At 33.4% G+C, this 19,519-nt stretch overlaps 1 protein-coding gene across 1 annotated transcript; it reads right to left on the reverse strand.

Moving 5' to 3' along the window:
- Window positions 1–49: 49 nt before the first annotated feature.
- On the reverse strand, window positions 50–9,513 carry LOC144559080 (NEDD8-activating enzyme E1 regulatory subunit AXR1-like). Its single transcript, XM_078308015.1, has 14 exons — window positions 9,358–9,513; window positions 8,778–8,950; window positions 8,265–8,428; window positions 7,237–7,347; window positions 6,313–6,392; window positions 5,423–5,573; window positions 4,715–4,808; window positions 4,231–4,319; window positions 3,744–3,817; window positions 3,257–3,419; window positions 2,321–2,406; window positions 1,921–2,004; window positions 1,365–1,545; window positions 50–433 (listed from the first exon to the last, which is right to left on the reverse strand). Exons 1-14 carry the CDS (start codon window positions 9,396–9,398, stop codon window positions 350–352), a joined length of 1,575 nt encoding a protein of 524 aa, XP_078164141.1. The 5' UTR covers window positions 9,399–9,513; the 3' UTR covers window positions 50–349.
- Window positions 9,514–19,519: the final 10,006 nt, after the last annotated feature.

Raw genomic sequence — 19,519 nt, forward strand, 5'->3', positions numbered from 1 at the left:
CAAAAACAACCCTACATTGCTAGCACCATCTCGGAAAGGTTAAAGCAAATTACTTCGGAAATATTCTTTTCCTTTTAGGTAGACAAACTTCAATTGAACCCACTAAAGAGAGATCTAACAAAGGAGAATCTTTTAGATTTCTCCATAAGGCAAAATCCATTTCAAAAAGGATCTAACAAGCACACATTCCTAAAGACATACTTTGCCAAAATCAAAGCAATCCAAACACATGTAAGACCAGTGATGGCTATAATTAATCACACGTCGTATTGACCTGAAAATTAGCAAATTACAGCAGCTCTTGACAGTAAATATTATCCTATGAAAATTTCAAATATGAAAATAGAGACTACAATAGGAAAACTTGAGACTTGTGATCAATCCCGTTGAAAATTAATGTCCCAGTCAATGGCACAAACTGCTTAGTAACAAGCTGAAAAAGGAAAAGAGACATCAGATAATTTCATAAGCTAAGAAAAATTACGGAAATTCAATGCATATGTAGAAATTAACCCAACCAGAAATTGACAACAGTAACATTGCATTGAACTGCACTAATGTTTTTATACAAAAACAAAATTATGTGCTAAATACCACATGTAGACTTCAATTCAAATATAAGCATTAATTATTAAATGAAGTACTATACAATAATAAATCTGCAATTTAAATTTGAATGGCATCGGTGTCATTTATTTCTGCAACATTATCTTTTTTAACAGCCGTGTCCTTTGTGTTTAGGAAATATCCCACCAACTTATTTCTTCCTTCTAGGATGTCACAAGAGAGGTAGTATATACTGGACTAAATTATACCTCCATATGAACCCTTTATTTTTTAGAAGTAACTATTTGCAACTAGACTCCCTTTCAGTTTAAACAAAAGTAACTCTTTTTAAAAAGTAACTATTTGCAGCCTATCCATGGGTAAGGTTGAGACCAGTGCAGCACTGATTAGTTGTTTGTTAAAAAAAATTTACAACAGTGCTTGCTGAGTTCAATTTAGTTGTGTTTTCTTTCACTATGTACATCCCATTTCCCAACAGAGATAATTGGGTCAGCAATCTGACAGGACCAAATTGGATCTAAGTTATCTGAAAAAAAATACCCCATCAAGCCCCACTAGACCCAACCTTTCCAAACCAAACAGTTAGTTTTGACCTCCCTTAAAAAAATGAAAAAGAAAAAACACACAATCACAAATTTTTTCAGGATAACAACCCTCAATACCTGATAAGGAACCAAACTCACCCAACAAAAACTTTACGAGGTTCAAATTGACCACAAAACCATATTTACAAAACCTGGAAAGACCCAACCCATCAGTTTTCCACTGGAAGTGTTATTCAATGAAAAAAAAAAAACCTTGATAACTTCTTGAGAGGCGACACCTCCAATAAATGCAGCCACCACATGAATCTCCGCACCTGCATACCGGCACATCTCATGCACCAGGTCTTCAGGTAGTGAAGATCCATTCAAGCCCAGATCGTTCAAAATCGAGACAGCAATTGCCTTCAGTCGAGACACGTCCTCCTCAATCTCACTGTCACAAAAAGATTGCAACACATGTTGTTAAGGAAGACTTAAAGTACACAACATTTCAGAGTTAATTTGAACCACTAATATTAGGATCAGGAAAACATCAAGCCTCCGCAATGTATACATTCAGGTGATGTAATACAACTTCTCAGTTATATCACCTCTTGCTTATTCAGTATTGTGACACTTCCTTTTGCTGCTATGCCGAAGTGGAGTTTGTGTTGGCCTGCTACCGATTATTATCTGCAGTCCTTTATTTAAAAAAAAAATAGAAGAGAGACAATCCATCTAGGGAATCCTACACCTGACCTTGAATGTGTAGAGAACTCCATGCATTTAACTTGAAAAATGAAAACAGGACTACAAGCTGAAGAAGTACCTGTCAAAGACACCAGGAGGGCGGTTGTAATTGTTTGCAAACCGGTCAACTGCACGTAGTAGGATATAGAACCCAACCGAAAAGCTACAAATTAATAAATGTAAACAAAAAATGTTTTAGATGGTCCTTTATAGATCTAACTAATGGAAATACCGGAATTTGTGTTTGTTCATAACTTCATATTGAACAGAACTGAACATTAATTAATCGTTTATTGCAAACTGGAGATTTTTTATTCTAAGCACAACTGGATTGATAAGTTACTGAATATACTTACCCTTGAATTGAGTCAAAATGGTACAACCGTAGCTTAATTGCACAACTGAAAGAACCAGTTACAGGCAGGTTTAGTGCCATACATGTTTTCTTGTATACTACAAAGCACAAGGGGGTAACTAACCAGTAATCTTCATCAGTCAAATACTTCTGAAGCTCTGAGATACTAGGAGAAGTGATTTCTTCCTCAATGGTGCGGTACCGGCATACCTGATAACATCGGTAAACCATCAAAGCTCAATATTGAAAATGCCCAAGTGTATCCAAGATGGTTCGTCTTACACAGGAAGGGAGTTTGTATCAATTTCCACAACTTCGTATTACTGGCACTTCCATTGTGTCGTTTTATTCATTCATTCCAATATTCAGAATAAACTAAACAAATGGTTCTTAAATATCACCTTTTTCCCATTTTGGTCCCTAAAGCTTCAATATTCCTGGTATGTCCATAAGGTTTCCATTTGTAACTAATTGATCCTACATCGACGTATGTTTGAAAGTGGATGAAAATCCATATCATCAATGCATCAGAAAGCTGATTTTATAATGTGGACACTAAAGTGAATTGAAATTTTATGTTGAATGGATATACAGTGGTATCCTGTAAAAATGACATGACATTAATGACATCATCTATACCATCCGGTATTGCCGGTATGGATACTAGCACCAGCATCGACCCCCTCATAACACATCGTCCATCCATTAATTACCATATTTTAACTGTAGGAACAATTTGATATAAATTAAAACTTTGGAGACAAACTCAATTTTTGATACATTAATCATATATTTTAATCCTATTTTTGATACACTAGATCACACATATTTTAATCCATTATTTATTTAATAAAAGTACTAATATACAACCACAACTAATTGCATCTAATTGCATCTTTATATTGAACAAGCAGGACAAAATTAATCGTCAGGGTACTGTTGCTATGAAAAAACTTCCTTGTGGTGATAATTCAATTTTTTTTTTCTAAAGACAAGTATACAAAGAAAGTAAGAAGGCTCCCAATGGTGAGTATTTAAACGTAAAGAAACAAGCATATACCTTAAGCTTTCTACTGTTTCTGCAGAATGTTTTTATAACAGACTTGGGAATAGAATCGGTGTCTCGGCCGATTCTCTTCAGGATTTCTCTAACGTAGCTCTCTATTTTATTGCAGTCCTTCTCTGCCTTAGCTTGGTAAATCTTTTGCAGATTTACATAATACCTGTAGAAATATGTAAGCATGAATAATTTGGAACTAAAATACCCTGCATACTGGTTACGCACTGTTTTTCTTGTTTCATGGTTTATTTCATGGGCAGAAAACCCAGTCAAACATACAAGTTCATGCAAAGCACAATGCTAGGTTATCCATGCCGGCTTGGGTTGACACCTACTGATCTGGTATAGTCCTGACAACAAGTATGTGCCCGCTGAGATGAAATCCACATCAGTTAAAAACTTAAAATTCTGGAACTGTTGCAGTAAGTCAATTTTATTGGTACCAGTACATAGTAATCCTAGATCAAATGTGAAAAATGAAACTAACTCTGTTAAAGAAGTCATGTCAGGTATTGAACCCTCAAGAGGGGGCTCTCCACCACCTTCATTGTTAATAAATTCCTGTGTAAAATTATAAAAGAAAATTCAGAGCTTCAACAGACACAAAGAAAATCATGAAAATGTTAAACTAAAAATGCTTGTAGCTTTGTTAGGTCAATTGTACAAGAAAGCTATTCATAGCTGCTTCTAGACAAGGCTCCTTTAGTTTTTACTAAAAAATGCACCAACTTTTTTATGTTCAATGAGGCCCCATGGACTTTGTTTCTGTTCAAATGTGTCTGTTGTTCACTTAAATGAGTAATCTGCAATGGCAGGATGGATTCACATGCAGAGAAAATCGTTTATAACTTTACAGGCTCAGTGCTTTAGGCTTTGGAACTTGCGTTTTACATTTTTGCTTCATCATGTAGGTTCTGCCACTAGATACATGAACTTAAAAAGATTGCACTATTGCACCATGAATCATGTCTAACCTTCAAAGCAGCCACCAAAACCCAAAAATCAGAAGAAGTCGAATTAACATTAACGGCACTATCCTCGATTATTTGATGAAGCTCGGGACCTGATAATAAAAAAGCAATATTGGTTGGATTCTATTAGGTAGTTCTTGACATCAAGTCACCATATTGGCCAATACTTATTCAGTTATTCCTAATATGATACACTATATTTTACAACTTCTGAACAGGATCCTCAGAGAAACATCTTAGAATTACTTTACACAGCCAAGCTAAACCCACATATGAAAACCTTCTTAAGTTGGCTGTGATTGTGGTTAGGACAGCTTAGACAAATATCGACCAGGTATAGTTGGTTGGATTACATTCTTTTTCCCCCAAAACAAGCCCCAACCTGGATGGTGTACAACCATTCAGCAGCTCTCCTTCAGACCAGACAATACATTGTGCTTATTATGACCAAAAGATGCATAAGTACATACAGAATAATTATACTTACTAATCCCACGAGTAACAGAGACCTTAAATGCTGAATCCATAGCTTCTTGGTAGTTCTCTTCATCTATATTAAGCATGTGGCCCTTGATTAGATCCTAAAGAGATAAGGAGTCAATTAACAAAGTTTCCAATACAAAATCAAGGGAGATTTCTGAGAAAAAATGAATATTATATTGGAAAAATGAATATTATATTGAATATTATATTGAAAAAATCAATATTCAGTTTAACCCTGGTAGTATTTGGCTTTTGTTAACTACCCTTAATCTTGTTTGTTACGCCATTTGAAAATGAACAATACGCTGCTCCTTTGTTATCCTTCAATTACACAGATTCAATTTAATTAAGAACACAATTAGGCTTAAGCATCAGTAATGTTATAACAAGGTGGACAACATTAACAGACAGCGCAGATCACCAAAACATACCAGGCCATTCTCTTCTGTTTAGGAATACCAGAATTGCAACTGATCAGGCCATTTTTGGTTTTGTGGTCAAGTGATCTTGTAACAGATTGAGCAACTGATATATGAATGCTTCATCTAGTAGTAACTAATAGTTGTCTTGGCATTAGGAAAAGAGTAAGGAAAAAAACAGAAACCCTAGTGAAGGTGCCGTAATCCTATTTAGCTGCATTATGATTCTCTCCTGAAAGGATGAAAGAATCCAACAGAAAAACAAAAGAGAAATCAAACCATTGCATAGGTACCTTGAACTCCTTTTTCTCTTGTCGGGTTGCAGGTAAGCACCCGTTATGTGAACTTGCCCACTTCTCCGCAAGTGTAACCAGAATTACTATGTACGGTGTATGCTTGTGTACCACTGGGTCTTTTTCATTCAAATCAATAGACGCCGCAAACCTATTTAAATAAACAGTAAAAACCAACATGTAAATGCTACTCTTGAGTTCAAGCACTTTTCATTTTTTTTCTTTCATATTTCTCTCTTCTATCCTCTGTGTGTGTGTGTGTGTGTGTTTACTTTCTCTTACATATTTGATGGATTGGTGCTGTCTAGCAAATCCATGCTGACTTGATCGAGGTAAAACTAGCGCACAATTTCAGGATTGATTCCAAATTGAAATCAAAGCCCAAAATTGGTTGATTTGAGGCAAAACTAACACAATTTCAGGATTGATTCCAAATTTTACATGATTTTTGAGCTAAATTGTTCAAATTCTTTGTTTGTCCTGATTGAGGCCTCATTAGACTGAGTTTGTATGTATTACCGTTGCAGCACAATATATTTGTATACTACACAAATATCAATGGCAAAGGCAATGCCCTCTATGTGGGAGGTCGCAAGTTCGAAATCCAGAAGGATAACCCTTATGAATATTAAATAGTTGGATGGCTTGACCACCAACCTTTACTAAAAAAAACAAACAAATAGCACTAGACTCAAGCACTGTAAAGTCTTTCTAGAATTGTACACCTCTCTCAGTTTGGTAGTATGTTTAAATGCTTAACTGATATTAACAAATTAAAAATTAAGTTAGTTGGGTAATAGTCAGAGGATCTTATTATTAAAAAAATAAAGATAAAAAATAGTAGCAGGACCCAAGTCAAACATAATTTGATACAGGTATTAAATTCTTACTCTTTGAGCTCAGGCCAAGGGTTGTGCAACCTTAAATCATCTAAAAAGTGATCGGGTTTCGACTCTACCACGTCATGTTCCTGATGAAGTAAAAAAAAGTTACAAAATTGAAAATCAATTGGAGGTCTCAATTTGAATGCACCTCATCTAGAAAAAAAATTGAATAGCATTTAGCAATGCATCCACTTAGAATTTAAACTATGTCAATTGAATAACAAAGATGGTTAGGGTAAATGCATTCAGACTTGAGAAGTAAAAGGCAACATATTATATTAATCCTCAAATACTATGATCTTTTCAGTTTATTCACATCTATTTTACAAGCTTAGAAAAAGATGAGTAAAAGCATCTCTCTCAAACATCAAAGAGAAATAATCAATTATTGATGAGTAGGGTTAAAATGCACCATTGGTCTTGTGCTCCAATCATGCTCCACATCCTTATTTCCGTTTTCAAAGTCTAAATTGTTGCTGAACCGCTCAACATGATCTTCGTATTAAAATGTGCTTGGAGACCGCATATTATTATTTTTGGAAATTGTTTACTATTTTTTTAGATAGGTACGAAATCACTGTTTTGGATGGTCCAGACTCTTCTGAAACAGTAATTTTGTACCTATCTAAATAAATAGGAAAAAAATTCCAAAAACATAAATTTGGTCTCCAAGCACATTTTAGAACGAAGATATCAATTGTTCGGACTTTGAAAACGGAAATAAGGATGGGGAGCATGATTGGAGCACAAAACCGATGGTGCATTTTAACCCTACTCATTATTTGTTTAATTAAAAAACTCGCCAACATAGTATGAGGTGCAAAAAAGAAAAGTAATATTGCTACAAATTCGTAATCTCATCAAAAGCTAACACCCAAGTTAATTAATCAAGTTTAAATTCCAAAATCTAAAGGGTCAATTAGCTTTCACCTTCACGCTGATCCGTACAAGACCAGTTAGGCCATAGGAGCGTGCCACAACTAAAATCACATTTGACTTTCTACAAATAAGATCCAGCTTCAGCAAAGAACTCTCCAGCATCTGCTACAAATAATCTTTATTATGTGAAAGAAAACCTACAAGTATCCGTGACAATAATATAAAGGATAGTAACAGCATTGGAATTAGGAATACTTTGGTAAGGTAAAATTTGTGATTAGGGCATAATACGGATATAATTGGAAATAGTTTGTTTATTACAATGCAAAAGGTATATCAAAATATTTATAATTTTAGAAAAGCAAATATAAAAATTTCATAAATTTTGTGAATAATCTGGCAAGTAATTATTCATAAAATTCGCGACTTAATTTCAGTATATTACAGGAATTAATTATAAAATACGCCAACCCATTTAATCCTCTGATTTGTTCTGGTAGAAATACAGGTATTATTCGGGAACCTTGTTACTATGTAGTATGTACAAAAGTACAGGGGCTATAGTATAGGCTTCAGGCATTAGGGGTCTCCGACCAATATCATATTGATTTTCCCTTTGCTTTCATAAATGTCGAGTATATTTAAAGACCAGTTACTAGCGCAATCTGAATGCAAGATTAATGTATCCAAGAAAATGCATGTCTTTTTCGGAAAAGCCATATATCCATATCTTTATATCCTTCATTTTTTTCTCTCTTTTCTACTACACAACAACTTTACAACACAAACATCTCTTCCAAAGTAGCTAAATAGGTAGAGTTTGGTCTCATACTAAGAATTTCTGTTGAATGCACCAACTTGCATATGTTGTACCACCCTTGTAAAAATCTACATTTTCCATTTGAATAATTATAGCAGTTTGCCTACCCCAAACAAATTTCAATATCTTGTTTAATTTTTTAAATTGACATTAACATAAAACCATACTCTGCTCCACACTGCAACTTCAGCAACTCTATTACTATTCTAACTACAAAAAAAAAAAAGTGTACTAATTTACTAGAGAATCTTATTCTCACCTGAGTGGCAATGACAAGAGTAAATTGGGAGAAGAAAGAAGGGTTGGTGTCAATCAAAGCCACAGGTGACTCCTCCACAAACTTGACCTTAACTGCATCGTTCAGTTCTTGCAGAAAGGAACAGACATTTTTTGCCCTTGATTGCCCCAGACATTCTCTATCCACTGCTCATTTAATTACATGTTGTTATGAAAAGATTTAAGATGAACAACAGGGGGAACCTAAATGTTTAGTTGATACCAGTAGCTCCAATTCAAATCTTTTATGCCTCAGTGCAAGGGTATGGCCAACAAAACTAGAAATCTTGCACAAAACAGCTGAAGATTGTCAATCCTTATTATCATTCAGTTATACACCACCGAAACAAGCATGGATGTACAGTACAACAGTCTGTTCCTTACTGGAATCGTACATTGCTGATCAGGCACCGTACAGGTAGCAGCAGTTAATCCTTAAACTTTTTACATGCACACAACTTTAATTTGAGTACATCTCCAACAAAAAGTAACTTACACAAGAAATTATTTCCAAGATCATATGCCTCAACTTTTGCGCCATCAAGTACAGTTATGCTACCAATGCCACCTAGCACAAGATTCTTTAGAGCCTCTGAGCCAGTGGGCCCGCAATTAAGTAGGCATATGCTAGCGTTCTCCAATGCAGACTGTCCCTGTTCTCCCCATATCCTTTTTTAAACAGCACAAAGTATATTATCCAAATAATACTTATCATGCCCCTTAAGGCGACAAAAGATCAATTCACAGTAAATCTAGAAAGGCACAAATAAACAAAAAGGAGAAACAAGATCCTTCTATTCATATGTAATTCTTCACTTTTGATTTTATAAAGATGTTCATGAGTAGCGTATGAATATAGGTTTGAGTAAAGGCTCATACTAGACCCCGGTCAAAAAAGAGCGGATTGATCGAGCAGAGTACCTTCGCTCCTCCCATCCCAAAGAGGAGGAAAAAAAACCTCCGCCGCGTTTGGAGCGGAGAGAACGGGAAGCACCAAATAGGGTTTAAGAGGATTTACGTCAGATTAACTGGTAAAGCTATTCAAATCAGGCAAGCTAAGCCGCAAGAGGAATTACCTGAGTTGGCGATCGTACTTGGTCTTCGGCTCGGCTGCCATTGGACGGAGAGAGAGAGGGAATTTGTGTGTGTGTATTTTAGAGACGAAGGAAAGCGCTCTCCGGTTAGAGAAATGTTTCTACTGGTGTTTCGTGGAGCCGATCGGTCTTATACTCTTGAACGAATTTTTAAACCGGACAAAATATAGGTACTGAATTCTTTTGATCGGCGACCGTCCTTTCTCTATTACACCCTCAGTACGGCAGTACCCCCATTTTTTTTTAATATCCCTAAAAGAATAGAAAAATACAAAATTGTCCGTGTTTTTTTAATATTTTTAAAAATGTTCAGAGTGCCCGGAATTATGGCGATCTCGACAATTTACATAATGTTCTTATTTTACATTAGAAAAGGCATCTACATTGTTATAAAATATATTTATGTGGATGTTCAATCTATAACTTTTAATATTAATTCTCATTTCATTGTCTACTACCTCCACTATTATAGACATTTATTTTCTCTTTTATTATTGTAACATCTCTTTCTAGCCTATAAATACAGGTTTTGTAAATAGAAAATACACACATATATTATATACAATAGAGGAGAATAAAATTATGTTATTGCTCTCTTTATCTCTCTTGTTATTTACTTCAGTTTTGTTGCAACTTTATTTTAATTTTACAACACACATAAAATTATCCACAGTTTGTCCACAAGTTTTATCTACTCGTTTTTAACAGATTTTAACGAACTAACTTTACATCTATACCTACGACATTCCTTTAAATAAACTTTCTCAATTGTCTCCATTTTTTGAAATTCGACCAATTTCTCCCTTTACGGAAACAAAATTTCTGATCCATTTCACTTCCTCTCTCTCCTTCTCTCTCGATGGCGTTCATCAATTCCTCTCCACTCTGAGGATCCACCATTGGGCTCAAATCTGTCTCCAACGTCGTGACCATCGACCTCAGATCCGTCTCTGACCGCTGCTGTTGCTTTCTTCCATCTCTTAAGCATTCTCGCCTGATCTTCTCTCCAATTGAGAAACCATAACCCTAACTCCAATCTCAGATCCGAACGCTTAGATCAACCGCGACGATGCCTGTGCACACGGATCTAGACCGTCAAATTGAACAATTGCGCAAGTGTAAGTTCCTTTCTGAGTGAGAGGTCAAAGCCTTGTGTGAGCCTAATAGAAATTTTCCAACTTCTTGAAGAATTTTGTCACGGCTCAAGTTATTTGGATATTCTTCTTCAATTTGATTTGAGAAACTGAGATAGATACAGTGATTGTCACTTTGATGTTCCAATTTTTGGTTGATCTGGAGAATCAGAGAGAAAAAGTTCATTTTTTATTTGTCACTTGACTATTTGAGCAAGTGCAACACGAATAGCACAAGTGAAAGTGAGAAGAATTGTAGGATAGAGGAAGAAGAGTACAAACGGGCAGACGACCTGGTCGAATCAGGCCAATGCTTAGCCGATAACACTAACGGGTTGGATATTGATAAGAAATTGCTAATTGACCCGAAACAGCTATTTATTGGGTCAAAGATTGGAAAGGTCTATGAAGGAAAGTAAGTCGTCATTTCTGAATTATGTTCAAAATTTATTTTTATTTAATTGGGCATTTTTATTAATATCCTTAAAAAAAAACTTAACATTTAATCGGCCATTTTTTTTAATACCCAAAAAAAAAAATATAAAAATAACCTCTTTTTAAATTTTTTTTATATATGCCCTAACCGTCTGGAAAGCGGGCGAGCTGAAATTTTAGCAAACCGCCCCGGCATGGGGCGCTTCATGCCATTACCAAACCGCCCCCTCCTTGGGCGGTTTGCTTTTTCTTTTTTTTTGTTTTTTTTTTTTTTTTTTTGTTGTAAAACGCTCCATACTGTTGGGCGGTCTGATTTTTTTTTTTTTTTTTTTTTTTGTAAAACACTCCACTGTTGGGCGGTCTGATTTTTTTTTTTTTTAGAAATTTTAGTATTTTGATTTAAATAATTTTGTTAAGAAAAAATTGTTTAGAGTGTATGCCAAAAAATAAAACATTTGACATATTTATGAAGTGATGTCGTAATTATTTATAACTTTAATTTTATTTGTCAATTGGATGTCACAAGTCTAAATATAACACTACAAATATCAAATTTGACATTTGTTGGTAAATCAGCAAGTCTGGACTGATACAAGGACCAAACTACAAAAGTGATTGCACCAGCATGTAGAGCATTCAAAAATACACAGAATTGATATAAATTTCAACTTATTTGGATTTTTCTACAGCCAGTTGTGAATTTTCAAAATTTAATTTTCGAAAAAACTTTAAACAGCCATAACTTTGGCTATGAAACTCGGATTTACGCGTACGAGCACTTTTCGGAAAGGGAAGGACGAGACGGATCCGTTTTGCCCAGGTGGTACACTGGGCATCATCGTATCGGAAGCATTAGAATTTCAAAAAAATGTCGTTAGGAGCCTCAAAAATTCAATTTAAGTTTTCGTCCGATGGTAGGCATTAAAAAACAGTAATTTTCAAACCATCTTAATAAATAGTAAAAAAATTCCAAAAAATGTAAAATTTGGTCTCCAAGTAGATTATAATATAGATTTGGTCTCCAAGTAGATTATAATTAGATGTTTAATCTATATTAAAATGTGCTTGGAAACCAAATTTTACATTTTTTTGAATTTTTTACTATTTATTAAGATGGTTTGAAAATTGTTGTTTTGTAATGCCTACCGTCGGACGAAAACTTAAATTGAATTTTTGAGGCTCCTAACGACATTTTTTTGAATAATATAGATTTGCCTACCGTCATACTATTTTTGAATGCTCTACGTGCTGGTGCAATCACTTTTGTAGTTTGGTCCTTGTATCAGTCCAGACTTGCTGATTTACCAACAAAGGTCAAATTTGATATTTGTAGTGTTATATTTAGACTTGTGACATCCAATTGACAAATAAAATCAAAGTTCACGAAAAAAAAATCAAAGTTATAAATAATTACGACATCACTTCATAAATATGTCAAATGTTTTATTTTTTGGCATACACTAAACATTTTTTTCTTAACAAAATTATTTAAATCAAAATACTAAAATTTCTAAAAAAAAAAAAAAAATCAGACCGCCCAACAGTATGGGGCGTTTTACAACAACAAAAAAAAAGAAAAAAAGAAAAAGAAAAAGCAAACCGCCCAAGGAGGGGGCGGTTTGGTAATGGCATGAAGCGCCCCATGCCGGGGCAGTTTGCTAAAATTTCAGCCCGCCCGCTTTCCAGGCGGTTAGGGCATATATAAAAAAAAATTTAAAAAGAGGTTATTTTTATATATTTTTTTTTTTTGGGTATTAAAAAAAATGGCCGACATTTAATTTTAAAAATAACCCTACTTAATTTTAAAAATAACCCTACATTTAAAAAAAACTTAATTTTAAAAATAACCCTACATTTAATTTTTTATTAAAAATGCCCCAACTGCCAGGTTCACGGGCGGCCCAAAACACAAGCGGACCGCCCGTGGCTGGGGCGCTCCATACCAACTAGCGGAGCGCCCGTGGCTGGGACGCCCCATGGTCCCTTTTTTTTTATTTAGAGATCTTAGTATTTTGATTTGAATAATTTTGTGAAAAAAAAAGTTTTCTTATTTAGAGTGTATGCCAAAAAATAAAATATTTGATATATTTACGAAGTGATGTCGTAAATTTTTATAACTTTGATTTTTTTTTTTTTTTTTTGGTGAACTTTGATTTTATTTGTCAGTTGGATATCACAAGTCTAAATATAACACTAATAAGGACTTAGCCTTTATTATGGTTTTTATAATATATGTATAATATACACACATACACATATACATACACATACACATATACATACACATATACATACCAAAGTTAAATGTATGGTTTTTATAATATATGTATAATATACACACATACACATAGCCTTTATTGGCGGTTGGGGCATTTTTAATAAAAAATTAAATGTAGGGTTATTTTTAAAATTAAGTTTTTTTTTTAAGGATATTAATAAAAATGGTCGTTATTTAATAGAAATTTGCGAGTTTGCCTGCCAATTGTTTACAATGGCAAGGAAGAGAAGAAATGTTGTTCGGGCATGACTAGTATTTACCTAATTCTATTTGTGTTTAAATTTAAGAATTGAAGCTTTAGGTGACCTTTTATGTAATCAAGTTTTTCTGGTACAAATCAGGTATCAAGGCCAGATTGTAGCGATAAAAGTTCCAAGTAATGGTAAAACCCCTGATGAAGCTCGGTTTATTCGAGAAGTAAATATATTTGTTTCTTGTGTAAATCGCTTAATCGATTAAAATGCTAATTACTCTCTTGTTATTTAATAATGCTAGTTAGTTGCTGATTAATTGTTAATGATGTGCAAGTTCTTCAAGAGCCAGAGGCCCGAGTTTTTTATTCACGTGTTGCAGGTGGAATCACACAGTGTTTTTATGCCCGTTTACTACAGCAGCTTCTCCGGTTTCCTATAAATTCCTACCCCTTCATAGTAAAATTGGCACCTACTATATATTTGTGTATGAACAATGATGTATTACAGCTTGTGTTTTGTTGAACAATGAAATATTACAGTTTGTAATTGTTATCTTTGTAGTTAACATATGTCAATTTACAGTATTGAAGTGTTATAGTTTTTTTTTCACTTTTTATTTTTAATGTTCTGGATGTTGTATGCATTCAATTGGTTTATAGTTTACATCTAGCAGTTTTACAGCTTTGGCATTTTGTAGTTTGTACGTTTTGTTTTTATAGTTTAAGTTGATAGTTTTACAATATTGAAATTTTGTATTTTCTTACATTTTGTTTTATCGTTTTCATATGCTAATTTTACATTATTGAAATTTTATAGCTTGAACGTTTTGTTTTTATAGTTTAAGTTGATAGTTTTACAGTATTGAAAATTTGTACTTTTTACATTTTGTTTTATCGTTTTCATCTGCTAATTATACATTATTGAAATTTTATAGTTTGTACGTTTTATTTTTATAGTGTAAAGGTGACTATTTTAAAGTATTGAAATTTTATAGTTTATGTTGTTCGTACAATAATCTTTTACGTCTATTTGACTAATTTGCAAAAACATACAATTATTGAATTTTACGATTTCTTCTATTTTTGAGAACATATAGGTCCAAGAAGAGTAAAAACTGCGATATAATAAGCTTGGACTGAAGAAATCACGAAGACTTTTATCAAGAATACAAATTGTAAAATCAAAAGCTTGGTAAAGTATGTGTGAGGTTGATTAAATTGGGATAAAACGTTATGAACGTTTTCAAAACGTTGGTAACGTTTTCAAAACGTTGGTAACGTTTTATAATAATCAGAAGCAACAAACTGATCAAAAGAAGAATCAAGTTATAACGTTATAACGTTATAAAAACGTTGTAACGATTAATAGCTTTAGAACTGCTGAAGAACAGCTGAACTGTACCAACATGAAACGTTGTAACGTTTATAAAACGTTGTAACGTTTCTAAAAACGTTGTAACGTTTATAAAACGTTGTAACGTTTCTAAAAACGTTGTAACGTTTCTAAAAACGTTGTAACGTTTCTAAAAACGTTGTAACGTTTCTAAAAACGTTGTAACGTTTCTAAAAACGTTGTAACGTTTCTAAAAACGTTGTAACGTTTCTAAAAACGTTGTAACGTTTCTAAAAACGTTGTAACGTTTCAGGAATATTTAAGCTTCAAATAACTTCTATTTTGATCAAGTTTTTACAGGTTAAAACGTTGTAACGTTTTATAAAACATTGGTAACGTTTTACTAAGCTGTCAGAGAATTAAAACCCTAAATCGCATTTGAACAAAACGTTGGTAACGTTTTATGTCAAACAGCTCATTTTTGAGCTGCCACTATAAATAGACTGAAGGGATCACTTTCAGAATCATCTCAGCCGACCCTAATTATTCTAAAAGCGATTTTCTGAGAGCTTAGCATACTCCATTGTTGTGAGAGCTTAAAACTTCAAAATCCCTCAAGCAACCTCAAACCTACTTCACTAATCTTGTTATAGATTAGGTTAGAGTGATCTATTGAGTGTTTCTCTTGTGTTCCTAGACAATCGAGACCTTGTTCTCATCTCTTTGAGTTGGCCGTTTGACTTCCCGCTTGGTGTGTAAGGGCTCAACGGTTCATAAGTTGTAATCCTTTCGTATTGGGTAATAGGAAGGCGCACCTCACAAGGTTGCGAAGCCCCGGAGACGTAGGCCTTTGTTTTGCCGAACTCCGTTATCACCCCGCGTGTCAAATTTCTCTAAACTCATCTCTTTACTTTCAATTGCAATTTAATTTCAGTTTTTGAGCAATTAGAGGTGCCCCTAAGTGTAACAGTTTATATATTTTGTTTTATAGTTTTCATATGTTAATTTTGTATGATTGTAATTTTATAACTTGTACATTTTATTTTTATAGTTTAAAGGGGACAATTTTACAATATTCACTATTTAGATTTTTTTTTGTGTGTTGATTAAATAAAGAAAAAAAATTCAAAAAATATATTTAATTTTGCCTTTTTATCACGTGTTTTTCGAAATAATTGCTAATACCTAACACTAATTGCCAATAACTTCCAATAACTGCAATTTTCAAAAGTACAGCAAGTGGTCTCTCTGAAATTACATTTTTTTGTCCTGTTGTGCAAGTTGCAAACTGTTAATAATAAACTTGGGACCACTTTGAATACCAACTTATTGATATTTTATTAATTGATATATTTTATGCGATACATTGTCTAAATATACATAATAAATGAAGAGTTTTACAGTATTTGCGTAAGTCAAATGACAATTTTTCTATGGATAAATTGTGGACAACTAGTTATAGACAATTAGATGCTTCCATTTTATAAACATGAGAAAGGAACAAGCAATTATGGGTTGTGTAGTTGATTAGTATGCTCGCCTCACACAGAAAGCCTTTGAACCCGGGCTTAGACAAATTTCTTTTAGGGCCCGTTCGGCAAATACATGGAATAGTGGAAGAGTGAAAAAGAGAAAAATACTTCTATTACATACAATTCTAATTATGTTCGACACATTTGGAATAGTGGAAGAGTGAAATTGAGTTAATTCTTACATGTGAAAAAATCACTCTTCCTCAATTCCACTTCTACCATAGAATAGAGAGGGGCTAAAATGTAAAAGAGAAGAGTTTGACTGCATACATCCATCATAATTTCATTTTTTTTCTCTATTCCATTCAATTTCACTCACATTCGGCTATTATTCCATCATAATTTCATTTTCTTTCTTTATTTCACCACAATTCCTTTATGCTGAACAAGCCTTTATTTTCAAATGAGGGCTCTAACACCGAATTCACATCCCCTCAAGTTACCTGACTGAATACAACTGAAACAGACGGTCCAGTATTCGCCCTTTAACTTGGCACGAATCTCAAAGCACAAATAATATTTCCCCCTTGTCCCTGCGCCATCACAAATAATATTGGCCCCCTATCAAAGCACCGGCTGAGAGTAAATCTAGGTCGTCTGTTTCAATTGTGTTGAGTCAGGCATCTGGGACGATATGGATCCTCCAACACAAATATCCAAAATTAATTCTCCTGCTAGAAGCGAGACTTCAATTCAACTACACTATCCTTTATTGTTATAATAGTTATGTATAATACAAGCGTTAAATTAGAAAACTAAAATATAAGAAGACAGTGATTACTCTACATTTTTTATTCCCCTTTTCTTGATCTATATTATTATGTATCTCCACTCTTATATTAATCATCTAGATGTCTTGATCCATCAATGACTAAGATGAAATTTTGGATTAAATATCAGCTTTCCGATCAAATATTCTGATTCTATGTATCTCTTTTATATTTGTTTACATGTGGAAGTCTAAATTTATTTAGACACATACCCTTCAAATACAAATCATATCATCTTTTTAGTGGTCATGATTTCTTTCTATTTTTTTTAATTGATTAGTCATGTCTTTATTTCTTTTTTATTTTTTATATCATTTAAACAATGTTATTTGTTATTTAATATGTCATTTTTTTAGATTTTAAAATGAAAATATCTCATTTAATATATTATTTAATATATTGTTTAAAAATATTATTTATGTGTATATGTCATTTAAAAAATATTATTTATTATTTAGCCTAATTTTTTTTTTTATAAAAGTATGTTATTTTGTATGAGATATTTTTATCCCCTTGTAATATGCGGCCATTGTTATTAATATCCTAAAAAGAGTTAATTTTAAAATTGCCCTCATGTTTGTTTGTTTTTTTAAAATGCTTTGACCGTTAGGTCCACGGGCGGCCCATTCTCCATAGCGGACTGCCTGGTCCATGGGCGGTCCTCTAGGGACCAAACCGTCCCCCTGCCCCCCACGGGCGGTCCGCTATTTTGTTTTTTTAGAGATCTGATCTTAATATTTTCATTTGTGAAGTTTTAGTTTTTTTGTTTAAGGTGTATGCCAAAAAAATAAGACATTTGATATATTTATGAGTGATGTTATAACTCTTTATAACTTTGATTTGATTTGTCAGTTGAATATCATAAGTCTAAAGATAACACTAATTAAGGACTTGGTTTGATTTGATTTGATTTGATTTGATTAAGGCCTTGATTCAAAAATTTCCAAGCTCTGACAGCTTGTTGATCTTCATCTTTTTATTTTTTTTTACTAAAACAGTAGTTTAGATCTACTAAAATATGTTCAAACCCCAAATTAGATCTTTGTCCATATACAAAGCATCCTAGACTGACCTCTGTTATGGTACCAAGTCCAAACTCAGCAGCCAAGTACTAAGCAAAATCCACTGGTGTAGTGCAATGCACTAAAAACATCAAATTTGACCTTTGCTATTAAATCAGCAAGTTTGAACTGATAAAGTGACCAAACTACAAAAGTGATTATACCAACATGTAGAGCATTAAAAAATACACATAATTGACACAAATTTCAATTTATTTGAATTTTTCTGCAGTTAGTTATGAATTTCCAAAGTTAAGCTTTCGAAAAAACTTTAAACAGTCATAACTTTGGCTAGGAAAGTTGGATTTGCGCGTATGACCACTTTTCAGAAATGGGGGGGGGGACGAGACGGATCCGAATATTGCCCCGTGAGGAACCCCCGAGTATCTAAAACATCAGAATTTCAAAAAAACGTCGTTTAGTGCTTTAAAAATGCAGTTTAAGTTTTCGTTCAACGGTAGGCATACAACAATTGGTATTTTGTTTAGTCAAAAGCCTAAGTAATTATTCAAGAATTATCCATATAATTATTTTAAAATACATTTACTATTTATTGTGTTCGTTTGCCTATCTCCGAGCAAATGGTATATGTTGACAATAATCAAATAATTCAATTATTCTCTCTCTCGCTCTCTAAAAAAAAAAGCTGACATCATTGATGCAATCTAACCATATTTCCTTGTGTATATTTGAATAAAAATATATTATTAAGAATCAAGGTCAAATTATTAATTTGTGTTATCTTTAGACTTGTGATATCCAACTGACAAATCAAATCAAAGTTATAAAGAGTTATGACACCTCACTCATAAATATATCAAATGTCTTATTTTTTTTGGCATACACCTTAAACAAAAACTTCACAAATGAAAATATTAAGATCAGATCTCTATAAAAAAAAAATAGAGGACCGCCCGTTGGTTTGGGGGTGGGGGTGGGGGAGGGGGGGGGGGTGGGGTTGGTCCCTAGAGGACCGCCCATGGGCCAGGCGGTCTGCTATGGAGAATGGGCCGTCTGTGAACCTGGCGGTCGGAGCATCTTAAAAAAAAAAAAAAATCAAACATGAGGACAGTTTTAAAATTAACTTTTTTTTAGAGTATAAATAAAAAATGACCGCAAAATATGTAATTGTAAGTCATCTAACTATACACGTACCAATAATAAATAATTGTAAGTCATCTAACTATAGAAGAATGTAAAACATACCACAAAATAATGTCAATTGAATTCAAAGTTCGATGGAGTGTCTAAATATAAACAAATCTCAATAAGGTAATTTAAAATTGTAAATGAATATATAGTCTTAGATGGAGCAGCGGAAGCTTAATTATAACGTAAGATAAACTAAACTCTCGTATATGTAGACAATAAAATTTACCAATCCTCAATAAGAAAAATAGAAATAGTAG

The sequence above is a fragment of the Carex rostrata genome, chromosome 9, assembly GCF_964058835.1.
Source record: "Carex rostrata chromosome 9, lpCarRost1.2, whole genome shotgun sequence".
Lineage (NCBI taxonomy): Eukaryota > Viridiplantae > Streptophyta > Magnoliopsida > Poales > Cyperaceae > Carex > Carex rostrata.

What these genes read in the sequence shown, in the direction of transcription:
- LOC144559080 (XM_078308015.1), bottom strand. Translation starts at nt 9,398, where the DNA reads ATGGCAGCCGAGCCGAAGACCAAGTACGATCGCCAACTCAG. An exon ending in TCTTGGAAATAATTTCTTGT is followed by an intron (nt 8,429 to 8,777) that starts GTAAGTTACTTT and finishes TTAAATGAGCAG; the next exon opens with TGGATAGAGAATGTCTGGGG. An exon ending in CCTCTCAAGAAGTTATCAAG is followed by an intron (nt 434 to 1,364) that starts GTTTTTTTTTTT and finishes TTCCTTTTTCAG; the next exon opens with CTTGTTACTAAGCAGTTTGT.